The sequence below is a fragment of the Orbicella faveolata genome, unplaced genomic scaffold, assembly GCF_042242905.1.
Source record: "Orbicella faveolata isolate gen_17 unplaced genomic scaffold, um_ofav_v1 contig_13, whole genome shotgun sequence".
NCBI lineage: Eukaryota > Metazoa > Cnidaria > Anthozoa > Scleractinia > Merulinidae > Orbicella > Orbicella faveolata.
In genome coordinates, this window is record NW_028301540.1 from 20438096 (window position 1) to 20452500 (window position 14405).

At 37.9% G+C, this 14405-nt stretch overlaps 1 protein-coding gene across 1 annotated transcript in view; it reads left to right on the top strand.

The window, feature by feature from the left end:
• The first annotated feature begins 169 nt into the window (after positions 1-169).
• The window catches only part of LOC110040491 (uncharacterized), a 26249-nt gene continuing 12013 nt past the window's right edge, over positions 170-14405 (top strand). The window contains exons 1-3 of the mRNA XM_020745730.2: positions 170-317; positions 552-656; positions 4957-5237. Coding sequence (XP_020601389.1) covers positions 222-317; positions 552-656; positions 4957-5237 — 482 coding nt within the window. The 5' untranslated portion in view covers positions 170-221. The remainder of the gene's footprint in view (positions 318-551; positions 657-4956; positions 5238-14405) is intronic.

A 14405-nucleotide genomic window follows, 5' to 3' on the forward strand; every position in this document is an offset into this window, starting at 1 on the left:
TATAGATAGGGAATTATTATTTCTGTTTCCTCATTATAAACGAAGAAAAACGTTTCCTTCTATGTTGTGAAATTCTTTTCTCTACTCTCCCCACCCCTATCATCAAGATACACCAGCTGGTGTGTTGATTGGTTGACTTCAATGACGTGCCTCTTTTCAACCAATCGATTTCCCGGCGAGAATAGAGAAGATTTTCTGTAGGTTTGTAATATGGAGGAGTAATGGCGTTTTCCGCCCAGATAGATCATGGGCAAAATGAACGAAAGGACGCAATTTTGTGTGAAATTAGTAACGAAACCTCGAAAGATAAGGGGAAGGTTTGTGCTTGCTTTGTAACTTTTTATTGCGCTCCCATTTGTGTAATTGGCAAGCTGTTTTGTGTGCAAAATTGCGAGGGAGGGATTGCATGTTCGCGTTCGGAACTTTAGCAGACATACTCCAAGGCTTTCCCTGCTTTTGTGTTCTGCCATTCTTCCATTTTGTAACGTTGTACTATAGAATAAACGAGAATTGAATCAAATTATTTTACCTTTTTCCGGAATTAAAACCAGTTTGTGCCGAATCCTGCCGCCAAGCCTTTTGTACCTTCCAACTTGAATTCAACATTGGGTCGCTCTAACAGGACATGGACAACTATCGAAGGACAACATTCTAAAGTAAGTAATCTTTCAGCATTTTTCTTTTGCTTGAGTTTAAAAGTTGTATTAGGCTGAAATTTGAAAACAGTACCAGTTGCTAACGTGATTTCGGTCCCAAAGCGTTTGACTTTCAGGTCACAGCGCAAATGAGCTTGCTCTCCGTTTCAGGCATTGGGTCGCCTATATTTGTAAAGAAACGAGAGTGGGCAAGTAAACGGACTAAGGTTTTTTGGATTATTTCATTGTATGGGAAAGGTTTGAGGGTTCAGCTTATCTGCCCGATGTGGACATAAATTTGGATTAGCCTTTATCTTTATGTTATATTTCGATATATATTTTTTGGCATCGGCAATCATTCGAACCTGTACACAATTTTGAAATAAGCCTATGCTAACACAAGAACTTGAATCGATCGATTGTAGCTGCGTTCAAGTGTTTTTTTATACAATCGTAAGCTGGCCTTTCTCTCGATTTCTGGTATCCGCTTTTCATTTTTAGGTACATCATTTGACAATTTTCTTTTGCGATAAATGGCTCAATGGTTCCAAAAATAATATCACGAAGGGGTTTATTTGCTGTTGTATGGCCGTCGTCCAGTTGGTTTGTCATGGATTTGCCCTGCGACTGATTTTATTCCATTATTTGGATAACATCAACCTATCCTAAATTTCCTTTTTTTTTTTTCGGCCAGAAATCGAAGAGAATTGTGTTGTAGTTTGAACCGGATTTTAACAATGATTTTACTTAATGTATGTTTCGTGTTATGGTCACTGTGCATTCTAATTATAGAATCGGCGAATCTTAAAGAGGGAAGGATCTATTGTAAATATCACCCTGGGTTCGGAAGTGAAAGGTGCAGTTTCGTGCAAATCTTTCTCAGTTTGATTATATGTGTTAGCTTTCCTTATTTTATTTATTCTTGTTTTGGTCATTCTATATCTGTGGTATTTGTGGTTTAAACTTTATAGGGAAATTTGGAAATAAGTTTCACTCTTTAGCTTTATTGTGTATATCAGAAAAGATTATGGTTTTCGCTAATGAGGAGTTTAATTTCTACCTGATTTGTTTTCATCAGAGACAATTTAATATTACAAAAATTTAAAGCAGTCTGCTTTCGTGGATTAAATTGCTCAGGCTTTTTGTGTTTATAGCTTATTTCATATAACATAGTCACAAGTAGAAAACTTTTGTACTCTTAATTGTCAATATAATTTAATAGCATAGTTAACTATGTTAACAGCAACCAAAACTTTGCTTAGTGAAGAGAGATGTTTGGTGCCTAAAGAGAGGGTGGAAACCATGATGTGATGTGAAGATCACACCACCAATATTCACAATGATATATGACCTTTGTTGTCAGCTACCATAGAAACACGTTTTATTCAAATGAAAAACAAGACATTAAAATCTGTGGTCAGGTTGATAAACAAGGTTACATTGCAATTATTATACAACAGGTTTTTAATGCACTAGGTAAGTATAGGCACATGTACAAAGTGGTGTGTACAAGTTAAAGGGTCAAGTTGAAATCAGCCACAAGATCAACAAAATTCTGTAAATTTGAAGAGACTCTGATTATTATGGTTTAATAGGTTTAGTGATGCCATTTGTTGGTGTAATTTTCACACATTGAACAACAGAAGTTTAGAGCTTCTTCAAGAGGAATTTTTTTGACACAGGCTCATGAACATACATACACTTGCAAATCATGCTTGGAGGGTACATGCAGAGGTGTGAAGTACATTAAACTGTTAGAGCCTAGAAGAAAGTCAAATTATGCTGGAATCAGACCCCAAAATGTGTTACGTCACCCATAACGTAGCCAAATCAGGGTTTCATTGGAAGGGTTCCCATGGTGGAGTAAGCAGGCACCCCTCCACACATGAGGGCCAAAGGCCTGAGTCTCCAGGGGGTCTGGTCACTATGCTATAGAGACTTTTAGATCCACATTTCCTGCGAACTGCAAACTGGTGGTGGGTTTTCATGTAAGTCATTTACCTCAAACATTTTATCCTTGATTTTTGTTTTATGACATGTACAAATGCTGAAACTGGATAAAGTAACCCTTTTTCTACAAATTGATTATAATTTTTAGGTAAATAAGCAATTACCTAGCCTTTTGTTATTGTTTGTTGAAATGCACTGATCCTAAGTGGAAATCCAATATGGTGGCAGCTTAAGTTGAATGTGTGTTTTATGATGTTTTATTTCTTTAGAAAGCTACTACAGTCAAACCTCTATTAAACGGTCACCCTCAGAAATAGCCAGGTGACAGCTTAATAGAGGTTGACCGTTTAAAAGAGGTGATCAAAAATTAAGTGCAATATAGGGCAAAAACTGAACAAGAAAACAAAAGTAAGCGTGCAAATTGTCTACATTTATTGTTTGTAACAACTGTAACACGAAATAGACTGAAGTGGTTTTGTTCTTTCCGTGGATTAAGGTGGCTGAACTCAGTTTTTGATACCTGTATATTTCATTCACCTTTTCCTCTGAAGCCCTTGATCCTTTGGTCGCTAAAAATGGCAGCAAGTGAGTTAATAACACAAACTTCAGTTTTCTGATAGTTAAGCTGACGTATGTGCCATTGCCATGGCAACATGAACAAATATAAACAGGCCTTTATAATCAGTTTTGTTTATTTGCAGAAAGTCTGGTCATTAAAGTCTAGTCATGCAACAAGCTTGTGGCAATGTTCACACCATTTTAAAAGTAATTTAACAGAGAGATCTCTAATAATCCCTTGCTCAAGGTTCACTGAAATATCTAGAATTTCCTTTTTTAAAGTTCAAATTTTTTTCAAACCTCCATTTACTTATTTCCTAAAGTATTTTCATGCCAAATTTTATGAAAGTCTAGTGAGTGGTTCTCAAGAAATAGCCGTATGTCCGAGATGGCTCTTCCGCATTCAATTGCAATTTTTCGACTCACTACACATGCTCGGCATTTAACTGGGTTCTTTTGGTAACAACGAAAAAGCTGAGAATTGCTGGGTTCTTTGCATCATTACCTTTTCCAAAATACCTTTGTAATAAAAGGGTAAAACCTGTGTTCAGTTATGAAGAAAAATAGTACAAGTGGCATGGGCATTAAGCAAATAATATGATTGTTGTATTGATGCTGTATTTGTTTTTTGCAATTCTTGTGCTCACTTTGAATAGCATTAGCAAGAGCACACGCGGAAACTGTGTTCAGCCAACTTAAGTAGAGAGGAGGTAGAACATATTATGCTATTTAATTGCTTTTTCTCGCAAAGTTTTTGTAATGTTTTAAATTGGTATTGGTGTTATAATGGGTAAAAAATTATTATGTTATCTTTGAAGGATGTTATTGTAGATGTTGGTGGTAATGGTAATGACTTTTTGAATTATTGTACTGTGGTTGGAAAATCAGTAATTTATCATTATAGAAGAAATAGTGTTAAGTATAAAAAATTATGTGAAGTAATAAATGTCATACTGTATTATATATTGCACAGAAGAATAACATTCTCCATACTTTTCTTAAGAAGTGGAAGTTCAAGCCTTTGACACCTTGATATGTAATTAGACTAACATTAAGTGCAGCCTTGTACATTAACCATGTGAACCAGGTTTTTTTTTAAAAAAGTAGGTACAGTGTATTGTGTGTGCATGTTTGTGTGTCAATACGTGTGGTTACTGTAAATTCCTGTATACTTAAATTCTTGTAAATTTACACTTGATAATGTATAAATAAAGTCGAGAAAAAAAAGTGGTTGCATGTTCTAAAGGGTTCACGCACTAACCAACATGTGTTATAGTAATGTTCATTAGGCTAGCATCTTTGCCTTAAAGCAGATCATTGACAGTTTTGGCATCTCATTTTTAACATGAAGTGAAAAAAATCAGTTATGGTCGTCTGTGATTCGGGACCCTGTTAACTTAATTTGGTGAAGCACGTCACTGACTTTTGTACAGCGCGAGCTTAATGGAGGTCAAATATACATTAAATATGTGAAGTGAATTCGGGAATTTGAATAGTGACCTCTTAATAGGGGGTGACTACTTACTTAAGAGAGGGTCGCTCAATGGAGGTTGACTGTTTTTCACAATTGGCATTATTCTGGCAATTTTCCATTCATTGACAGGATGATTTCTATTCACTCTGGACAATTTACTCCAATCTAAATCGACTAACGTTGAATGGCAAACGTCTAACCTCAAACTGCAGTTAGACGTTTGCGGTAAACTTGGATCTAAAGGTCTCTAATGATGCCAGAGTGGTCCCTCATTTTCAACAACAACTATAAGAGAAGATATGCATGTATATACATTATCTGTTGTTTTGCTGCTCTTAGGTCTTTGGCCTGGGTGGAAATATTGCCAATCTGAAGGCTGCCAGACAGATAGTATCACAAGCATACATGAATGATCCACATGGCCCTGTTAACGATCCCAACAGTGCAATACCTCAGGAAGAAGTCAAAACACCTACAACACCACAGTCCAGCAACCACATAGCCCTTCACCTTGTTTCTAAAGTTCTTGAGGATGAAAGTATCTTTAATTTTACAAGCTTTGAGGAAACAACTTCCTGTGTAGAGCCATGTTCCCCTGTTTCTTGTGTTCATCCTGACAGGTAAGGATATTCTGTGAACAGCTTAGTGTGAATCAGTGTTTCAGCCACAAAATTTTTCTTGAGGGCCAAAGTGGCCCCTGAAGACCTTTCTTAGGGGCCAATTTTTTAGGTAAGGGGCCAATACATTGAAAGCTGCAGAAGGAAAAATGCGTCAGGGTACCAAGGAAAATAAAGCAGATTAGGATCTAGGATAAAATTTAATAGTAAGTGCTTTTTGAAGTGTTTCTACTCAATAAGTTTCTTTTGAATCAGATACTAGTATGATGCATGCATTACAAGAGAACAATCCTTAGGCATACATGACATAGTCAATGATCAAGGGTTTGCAATGCATTATAGGGCGATTTCGAACTTGGATGTTTTCGGATGTGAGATAATCAATACAACAGAGCAAAAGGATGGATTGACTTCTTTTCTTATGTTGAATGTTTTAGGAGCAAAGATCTTTCAATATGACTGTCTAGAAGGACATAATGTGTGATGTTGTAAATGAGAGAAGACGTTAGCCCGCAGAATATTAGGCTTTAATTACCAAATCTCTTACTAAGACAAAACATGGTGGCCAACTGCAACCACGAGGCAACCACAACGATTGCAGGTTCATATAATAAAGTTAAATCACACTACATGTACGACACAGTGAATTATAATGTAACGCAACACTCGCAGTGTTCAAGTCATGCAACACTCACAGTGTTCAAGTGTCTAGAGGGCCTTTAAGAGGGCCTTTTGCATTGTCATTTACACCACATGTGACAAAATAACTGGATTGATCGTCAACACAGAAAAATGTAGTCGCCATTATGGTGATTAAACCAGGATTTTTGCCGAATTTTGGTCGCCAAGGATGAAATGTTAGTCACATTGGTGACCATATTGGTCGCAATTTCCAACCCTGGGATGGCTTTTAAAATACTACACCTGGTTAAGCCTGTAGTCTTGTAAAAGGAAATGGCCAAATTGGCCCTTTTGTCGTTTTTCTGGGGGCCATCTCTGATTGCAACGCGGGATTCCCGCAATGGCGCGTTCTGGCGGAAACACTGAGTGAAAGTATGTTGTCTTTGTTAATTAAATCCACTGAGTTTACATGAAATATCTGAAAACACCAAATATGAATGAATATCTGTTCCATCATCCAACCTTATAAAATCAAAAACACGGCACGAGGAGACTCTGTTATTAAATATTGTTTATCAAAAGACACTGCAACTTGGAAAATTGTACAGTGATACTGTAGGTAACTGTCTACAAGACATGAAAACCTGTGACTAGAAATGTTATTTGTCACTTCTAGCAACTAATAATTGACATGTTCTTAGTCAATCAAAGTAGAGAATTGTTGCTGGTATAATGTTAGGCTGTAAATAATCCAATCAAAATTCAAAATAATTGTTTCATGGTCAATACAGAGATGCTGTCTGGTAAATTTGAGGTCCACAGCTCTAATATTCAAACTACAGAAGTGATTTTTTTAAAATAATTGTTACAGAGCAGTGCTGGAAATAATTTTTCTTCTTTAACAGGACATGTGTCCTTTCAAATCTTCATTTTGGTCAGACATCTTATCAATTTGACCGGACACTAATTTGCGTAATTGATTAGCATAATTAATTAGCATAATAAAATTTATTGGCATACTGTAAAGATTTTTAATACAAATCGTTCAAAACTGCATTTAAATTTGATTTATTTATCATTTATGATGATTATATGACTTAATCTACAAGATGACTGCACAGATCTCTCCTGGTTATCTCCTGATTATATGTTCTTCAAGCAAACCTGGTTTCCTATTGATTTTACCATTAAAGGGACACAGTCAGCTTTAGGTCCATGCTGACTTGGACAATAGTTTTCTCACTTTGAAAAAAGTTCACCTCAACCTGAAATCAAAGTACATCTAGAAATCCACTTCAATCTTTGCAGTGTTTTTCTTGGTTTTCAATCATTCACTGAAAAACCTGTTTTTGAGTGTGCTTTTGCTCAATCCTATGATATTAGTTTTATCATATTCGGTTAAAAACAGTATGAATCGCGTCCCTGTGATATGCAAATTAGCTATGAAATGGTATCTAATGCGCATATGCACCAGCTGACTGTGTCCCTTTAAAGCAGGAGCCCATCACTAGGAGTGTACAACTACCCCATTTATTCCTGTCCTGGTGTTTTCACAGACTGGTCTAGCTTTAGTTTGAATTTAGTGCGAAATCAGCCTCCCTCCCCCAGGAACCTCAGTGACCAATCACAAGCATGGACTTTATAATTTCACCAGAAGATTAGGTCGACATGTCCACCTGAGGCCGCCATTTTTCTCCTTACTGATTCCAGCTCATATAGTCCGGAACTGACCTTTTTAGTGGGAAAAGAAGCCTAAAAATAGACCGTTCTGTAAAAATACCATGACATAGGCTTAGTATGGGAGTTGGAGGCTCCTAGTGATGTGCTCCTGACCAAAGTTGACTCAAGGGTCCAAACATGAGGTGCTAACAGCATATTGCAATGTACGTAGTGCATAATAGGGAGATTTCTGAAGAGTATTTTATTTGGCAAGTACAGGAAAGATGAACACTTCTGCTTTATGATATGGCAGAAGCCCATAATGGGCTCCTGGATATGGCTGAGACTGTCAGAGTCAAGGGCATAAAATTTAAAAAAAATCTTGATTCGCCAATTGGCAACTAAGTGATAACGATCAAGTAGGAATTTTACTCAGAAAAGAACTCAATGCATAAAATCTGTAAAGGAAACATTTTCAAGACTCTTTTGGCTGCTAATTTTGTGTACGTAACTAATGTAATGTCTGAAGGATTCATGCACTTCAAGAGACACAATCGGTAGGCATACATGACGTACTCAATGCTCAAGGGTTTGCAATGCATTATAGGGCGATTTCAAACACAAGCAGCCATTTGCAAGTTTTCCGATGTGAGGGAAGCCTTTACAGCACAGCAAAAGGATAGATTGCTTTCTTTTCTTATGCTGAATGCTATAGAAGCAAAGGTCTTTCACTATGTAGTTCTGGAAGAACATAATGTCTGAGAAAATAACCATTATTGATCGTCAACACAGAGAAACGTAGTCGCCATTATGGTAGCCTTTGAATGCAGCCGTATTTTCGGCTGTCAACCAGAATTTTTGGCCGCCAAAGATAAAAATTTTAGCCGTAGTGGTGACCGTACCAGTCGCAGTTTTGAGCCTTTTATTAATGTATCTAACCAAATTTTATGGATGGACAATAACTTGGTGTTGGTAAAATGTTTGGACGTCATGTCCGATCATGATGTAAAATTGGCCGGACATATTCAAAATTTGGTCGGACAATGTCTGATGACCGACTGTTATTTCCAGCCCTGCAGAGCATGCATGGGAACACTATTACAGAGAATGTGTGAACAGATTGCTGTTGATTGCTAATTTCTCAGCTGTTTTGATCCAAGCCAAACATAAGTTTGTGATATCTGTCAAATTTCACTTTTGAAGGTCTAATATTTAAGCCTGGTATTCAAGCTGTCTACAAGAATACATGTAGTGTTGAATTATGTAATATTTAATGTTATATAATAGCCCAAGTTATTCTCGCATTTTGATTGGTTCTTGCCTATGATCTATTAGAGGACAGACGCACGATTGACGTCATCATTACAAAGTTTTTCCCTCTGTGTTTTAAAATGGTGAACAGTTTTGAGAATTTAGATAATATTTTACATGACTGGGCAAAAGATAAGGCACAAGAAAGTCTTGTCCAGACATTGAACAGGTACCAGAAGCATAGTATAGCAAGAAGAAGAAAGATAAAGCCGTTTCTGTTTTAGAAAATGACTTAGAAAAAATACTCGAGGAGTCTCAGTCGGCAGTCGAGCAAGACTAAACCAAACACGGAATTAGTCTTGGTAAGCTGAGAACCATTGCTTTATCTCGAATTTAACAAACCCAATAAACAAAATGTTTACGAGATTAATTTATTTAAAACATTGAACTTTTCTCAGTCTCAAAATAATTGTTGACACAATGATTGTCTGGAATGAAACATCAAAACCACTTCTTAAAATCAGTTAAAAAAAAAACATAACCTTGCTTTCCGATGTGAATGTTCCAGTCCATATCAGGGCACAGCAGCGAGCAAAGTATAGCTCACTACAGCTCACGGCTAACTGTATTGCAGCTAAAAGGTGTCTCCGACACTATTTCAAACTGATTTAAGGATCACCAACCACAGAGGACACAAATTTCCACCATCACTAACGTTCCTTTCGTTCAAAACTCGAATCGAATGGCCTCCAGGTTGACCGCAGCTGCAAGTTTTCTGAGTGTAGTTTTTCAACTTCTGCAATATTCAACGCAACATCCAAGATTTTCGGCTCACAGGGCTGCTGTGATGACAAAAACTGACTTGACTTATCCAGCATTTTCTTTAAGATTTGTAGATCTCGCAGTTCAATTCTGGTTTCGCTGTAAGTTTTCATTCCACGAGAAGCGTCGCTCGAGTCAACTTTGACAGTGGTGTGATTTTCCTGGACCAATCACAATTGAAAGGGCGAGTGCAAAACCATGCTAAGTGATGATTTGAGTGAAAAAAAAATTTTCGCGAAAGGGCTTGAATTTTTGCATGTGGTCTTCAATGTAATAGAAAAAACATGGTCCTGTATTTTTGTCGCTGGTTTTTGCTTCATTTATAAAGACGCTGCTAGGAAAACCAAGTGAAGAAGCTAGTCATAAAAGGGGATAAGTGACGATTTTGGTTGCTTTTCTTTTTTCTTGCTCCAAATTAGCTGAATTTTTGCATGTGGTCTTCAATGTAATAGAAAAACGTGTTCCTGTATTTTTGCCGCTGGTTTTTGCTTTGCTTTATAAAGACGCCGCTAGGAAAACCGAGTGGTTTTTTGCATACGCAATATCCTGAAAACGAAGCAAGGTTTAGCGCAAAAACTGCGGGACATTGCTAAACATACCTAAACAAAACTCTATGCGAAATTTGGAGCGTTTTCGACAAAGTTCACTTTTGATTAAAATACCTAACGCCCTTTTCCCGCCGAGGCTGCAAATAAACGAAGCCGGGCCTTTGTTATGATAAACAGAGCCGATCCTTTGTTATAATAACCAAGCCAAGCCTTTGTTATAAGTCGAAGTCTCGCCTCGGTTTATCATAACAAAGGATCGGCCCGCCGCGACCGCAGGGACTTTGATCTCACTTAGAAAGCAGCAAAATGTCAATTTCACGCAACGTATAAGCTCAAAAATGTTGATTTTAGGTCAAAAAAGGTTTAAATGTTGATTTCATGTTAACGCGTCACGGCAAGGATGTTGGTTTCACTTAGAAACCAGCAAAATGTCAATTTTACGCAGCGCATAAGCTCAATGATGTTGATTTCAGGTCTAAGTAGGTTGAAATGTTGATTTCACATTAACGCGTGACGGCAAGGAGGTTGATTTCTCTTAGAAACCAGCAAAATGTCAATTTTACGTAGCGCATAAGCTCAATGATGTTGATTTCAGGTCTAAGTAGGTTGAAATGTTGATTTCACGTTAACGCGTGACGGCAAGGAGGTTGATTTCTCTTAGAAACCAGCAAAATGTCAATTCCACGCAACGTACAAGCTCAAAAATGTTGATTTCAGGTCAAAAAAGGTTTAAATGTTGATTTCACGTTAACGCGTGACGGCAAGGATGTTGGTTTCACTTAGAAACCGGCAAAATGTCAATTTTAAGCAGCGCATAAGCTCAATGATGTTGATTTCAGGTCTAAATAGGTTAAAATGTTGATTTCACGTTAACGCGTGACGGCAAGGATGTTGGTTTCACTTAGAAACCGGCAAAATGTCAATTTCACGCAGCGCATAAGCTCAATGATGTTGATTTCAGGTCTAAATAGGTTAAAATGTTGATTTCGCGTTAACGCGTGACGGCAAGGATGTTGGTTTCACTTAGAAAACAGCAAAATGGTAGGAGCCCATGATGGGCTCCTGAAAATGGTAATTTCACGCAACGTATAAGCTCAAAAATGCTGATTTCAGGTCAAAAAAAGGTGTAAATAAAAATAAAATGAAACAAATAAACATTTCAATAAACACTTTTTCAAATACGGCAACGTCTTCAATGGCTAAAAAATCACGAGATAAAACATAGTTTTCGACAAACGCGATCGTAGCTTTATGTCACGCACCGCCATAACTTCCAAGCTCAAAATGCGCTGGTACCTCTTATGCCTGATGAGGACAACAACTTTGGCGGCTGTTTAGTTTTGGATTTAAGAATTTGATGACTCCACGTGAAAACGCTCTATAAATAGGGCTGACAGATTAACAGATTAACCCTTCTGCGCAACGTACGGGTCTCCATACATCTGCATGTCCCCTGATCCCAGAAGCTCAAAACACTACAAATCATGCCGATTTGAAATAAAATCAACGCAAACTGGATCACAGATCTGTTACAATCGATCGCCACTTGCTGGCCATTATTATGTTTAAATCTAGTTACCAGTTCGAGAAACGTCCGCAGAACGTAATCGCAATGCATGCCGGGAAGGGTCTTTACACCTCGTGCGCGGGAAGACATGGCGGTCGATACAAGACAAATTTTATAAGTCTAAAACCAGTTCTCGCTTTCCAAACTTTGACGCTAGCAACGCTTGGCAAATGGGCCACAACTCACCAGAGGGTATTTTTCTTGGGCAAGAACTGCTCTTGGACTTTGCTACCTGGCTTGATCTGACTTCGAACGCCGATAACACGATTACGGTATATCAGCTGCCTTCGAAGTTTCAGAACACATTTTGATTCTTTAAAACGTGCTGATGACTTACGGGTTTATCGAGGCTTTATGATGCCTCTCAACCACCAGGTAGGCACACAAGGTACTTTAAAACAATGCTTAAGATATTAGTTGACAGAGCTCTAATACGGCACATCTCTTTTTTGTTTGATGGCATTTCGTTTGACGCTCGATCGATTCACGTGTTGTGTTCACGTCACAATAACCGGTGTAAACAATCCGTTCCCAGATTTCCGCTCTATATGCTGTGGGATTTGGTTTTGACTTCATACACTATAAACAGTCTGCCTGTTTGCTGTTCAACAAATAAACTCCTAAAGACATGGCTAGGAAAAGCCAAGTTTTTTGCCTACGTTTTAACTCGAAAACAAAGCAAAAACCAGCGACAAAAATACAGAACCACATTTTTCTATTACATTGAAGACCACATGCAAAAATTCAGCTAATTTGGAGCAAGAAAAAAGAAAAGCAACCAAAATCGTCACTTATCCCCTTTTATGACTAGCTTCTTCAAGTGGTTTTTCTGCATACGCAATATCTCGAAAACGAAGTGAAGCTTAGTGGAAAAACTACGGGACATTGTTAAACATACTAAACAAAACTGCATGTGAAATTTGGAGTGTTTTCGACAAAGTTCACTTTTGATTAAAATACCTAGCGCCCTTTTCCCGCCAAGGTCTTCAAATAAACGAAGCCGGGCCTTTGTTATGATAAACAGAGCCGATCCTTTGTTATAATAGCCAAGCCAAGCCTTTGTTATAAGTCGAAGTCTAACCTTGGTTTATCATAACAAAGAATCGGCCCGCCGCATCCGCAAGGACTTTGATTTCACTTAGAAAGCAGCAAAATGTCAATTTCAGGCAACGTATAAGCTCAAAAATGTTGATTTTAGGTCAAAAAAGGTTTAAATGTTGATTTCATGTTAACGTGTGACAGCAAGGAGGTTGATTTCTCTTAGAAACGAGCAAAATGTCAATTTCATGCAACGCACAAGCTCAATGATGTTGATTTCAGGTCTAAATAGGTTAAAATGTTGATTTGACGTTAACGCGTGACGGCAAGGAGGTTGATTTCCCTTAGAAACCATCGAAATGTCAATTTCATGCAACGCATAAGCTCAATGATGTTGATTTCAGGTCTAAATAGGTTAAAATGTTGATTTGACGTTAACGCGTGATGGCAAGGAGGTTGATTTCACTTAGAAACCAACAAAATGTCAATGTCACGCAGCGCATAAGCTCAATGATGTTGATTTCAGGTCTAAATAGGTTAAAATGTTGATTTCTCGTTAATTCGTGATGGCAAGGATGTTGGTTTCACTTAGAAACCAGCAAAATGTCAATGTCACGCAGCGCATGCGCTCAATGATGTTGATTTCAGGTGTAAATAGGTTAAAATGTTGATTTCACGTTAACGCGTGATGGCAAGGATGTTGGTTTCACTTAGAAACCAGCAAAATGTCAATTTCACGCAGCGCATAAGCTCAATGATGTTAATTTCAGGTCTAAATAGGTAAAATGTTGATTTCATGTGAACGCTTTACGGCAAGGATGCTAGTTTCACTTAGAAAACAGCAAAATGGTAATTTCACGCAACTTATAAGCTCAATGATGTTGATTTCAGGTGAAAACGCGCTATAAATAGGGCTGACAGATTAACAGATTAACCCTTCTCCGCAACGTATGGGTCTCCACGCTGATCCCAGAAGCTCAAAACACTACAAATCATGCCGATTTGAAATAAAATCAACACAACCTGGATCACAGATCTATGTTACAATCGATTGCTACTTGTTGGCCATTCTTATGTTTAAACAATCTAGTTACCAGTTCGAGAAACGTCCACAGAACACGATTGCAATGCATGCCGGGAAGGGTCTTTACATCTCGTGCGGGGGAAAACATGGCGGTCGATACAAGACAAATTTTATAAGTCTAAAACCAGTTCTCGCTTTCCAAACTTTGATGCTAGCAACGCTTGGCAAATGGGCCACGACTCACCAGAGGGTATTTTTCTTGGGCAAGAACTGTTCTTGGACTTTGCTGCCTGGCTCGATCTGACTTTGAACGCCGATAACACGATTACGGTATATCAGCTGCCTTCAAAGTTTCAGAACACATTTTGATTCTTTAAAATGTGCTGATGACTTACGGGTTTATCGAGACTTTATGATGCCTCTCAACCACCAGGCAGGCATACAAGGTACTTGAAAACAATGCTTAAGATATTAGTTGATAGAGCTCTCATGCAGCACATCTCTTTTTTGTTCGATGAATTTCGTTTGACGCTTGATCGATTCACGTGTTGTGCTCACGTCACAATAACCGACGTAAACAATCTGTTCCCAGATTTCCGCTCTAGATGTGCTGTGAGATTTGATTTTGACGCATACACTAT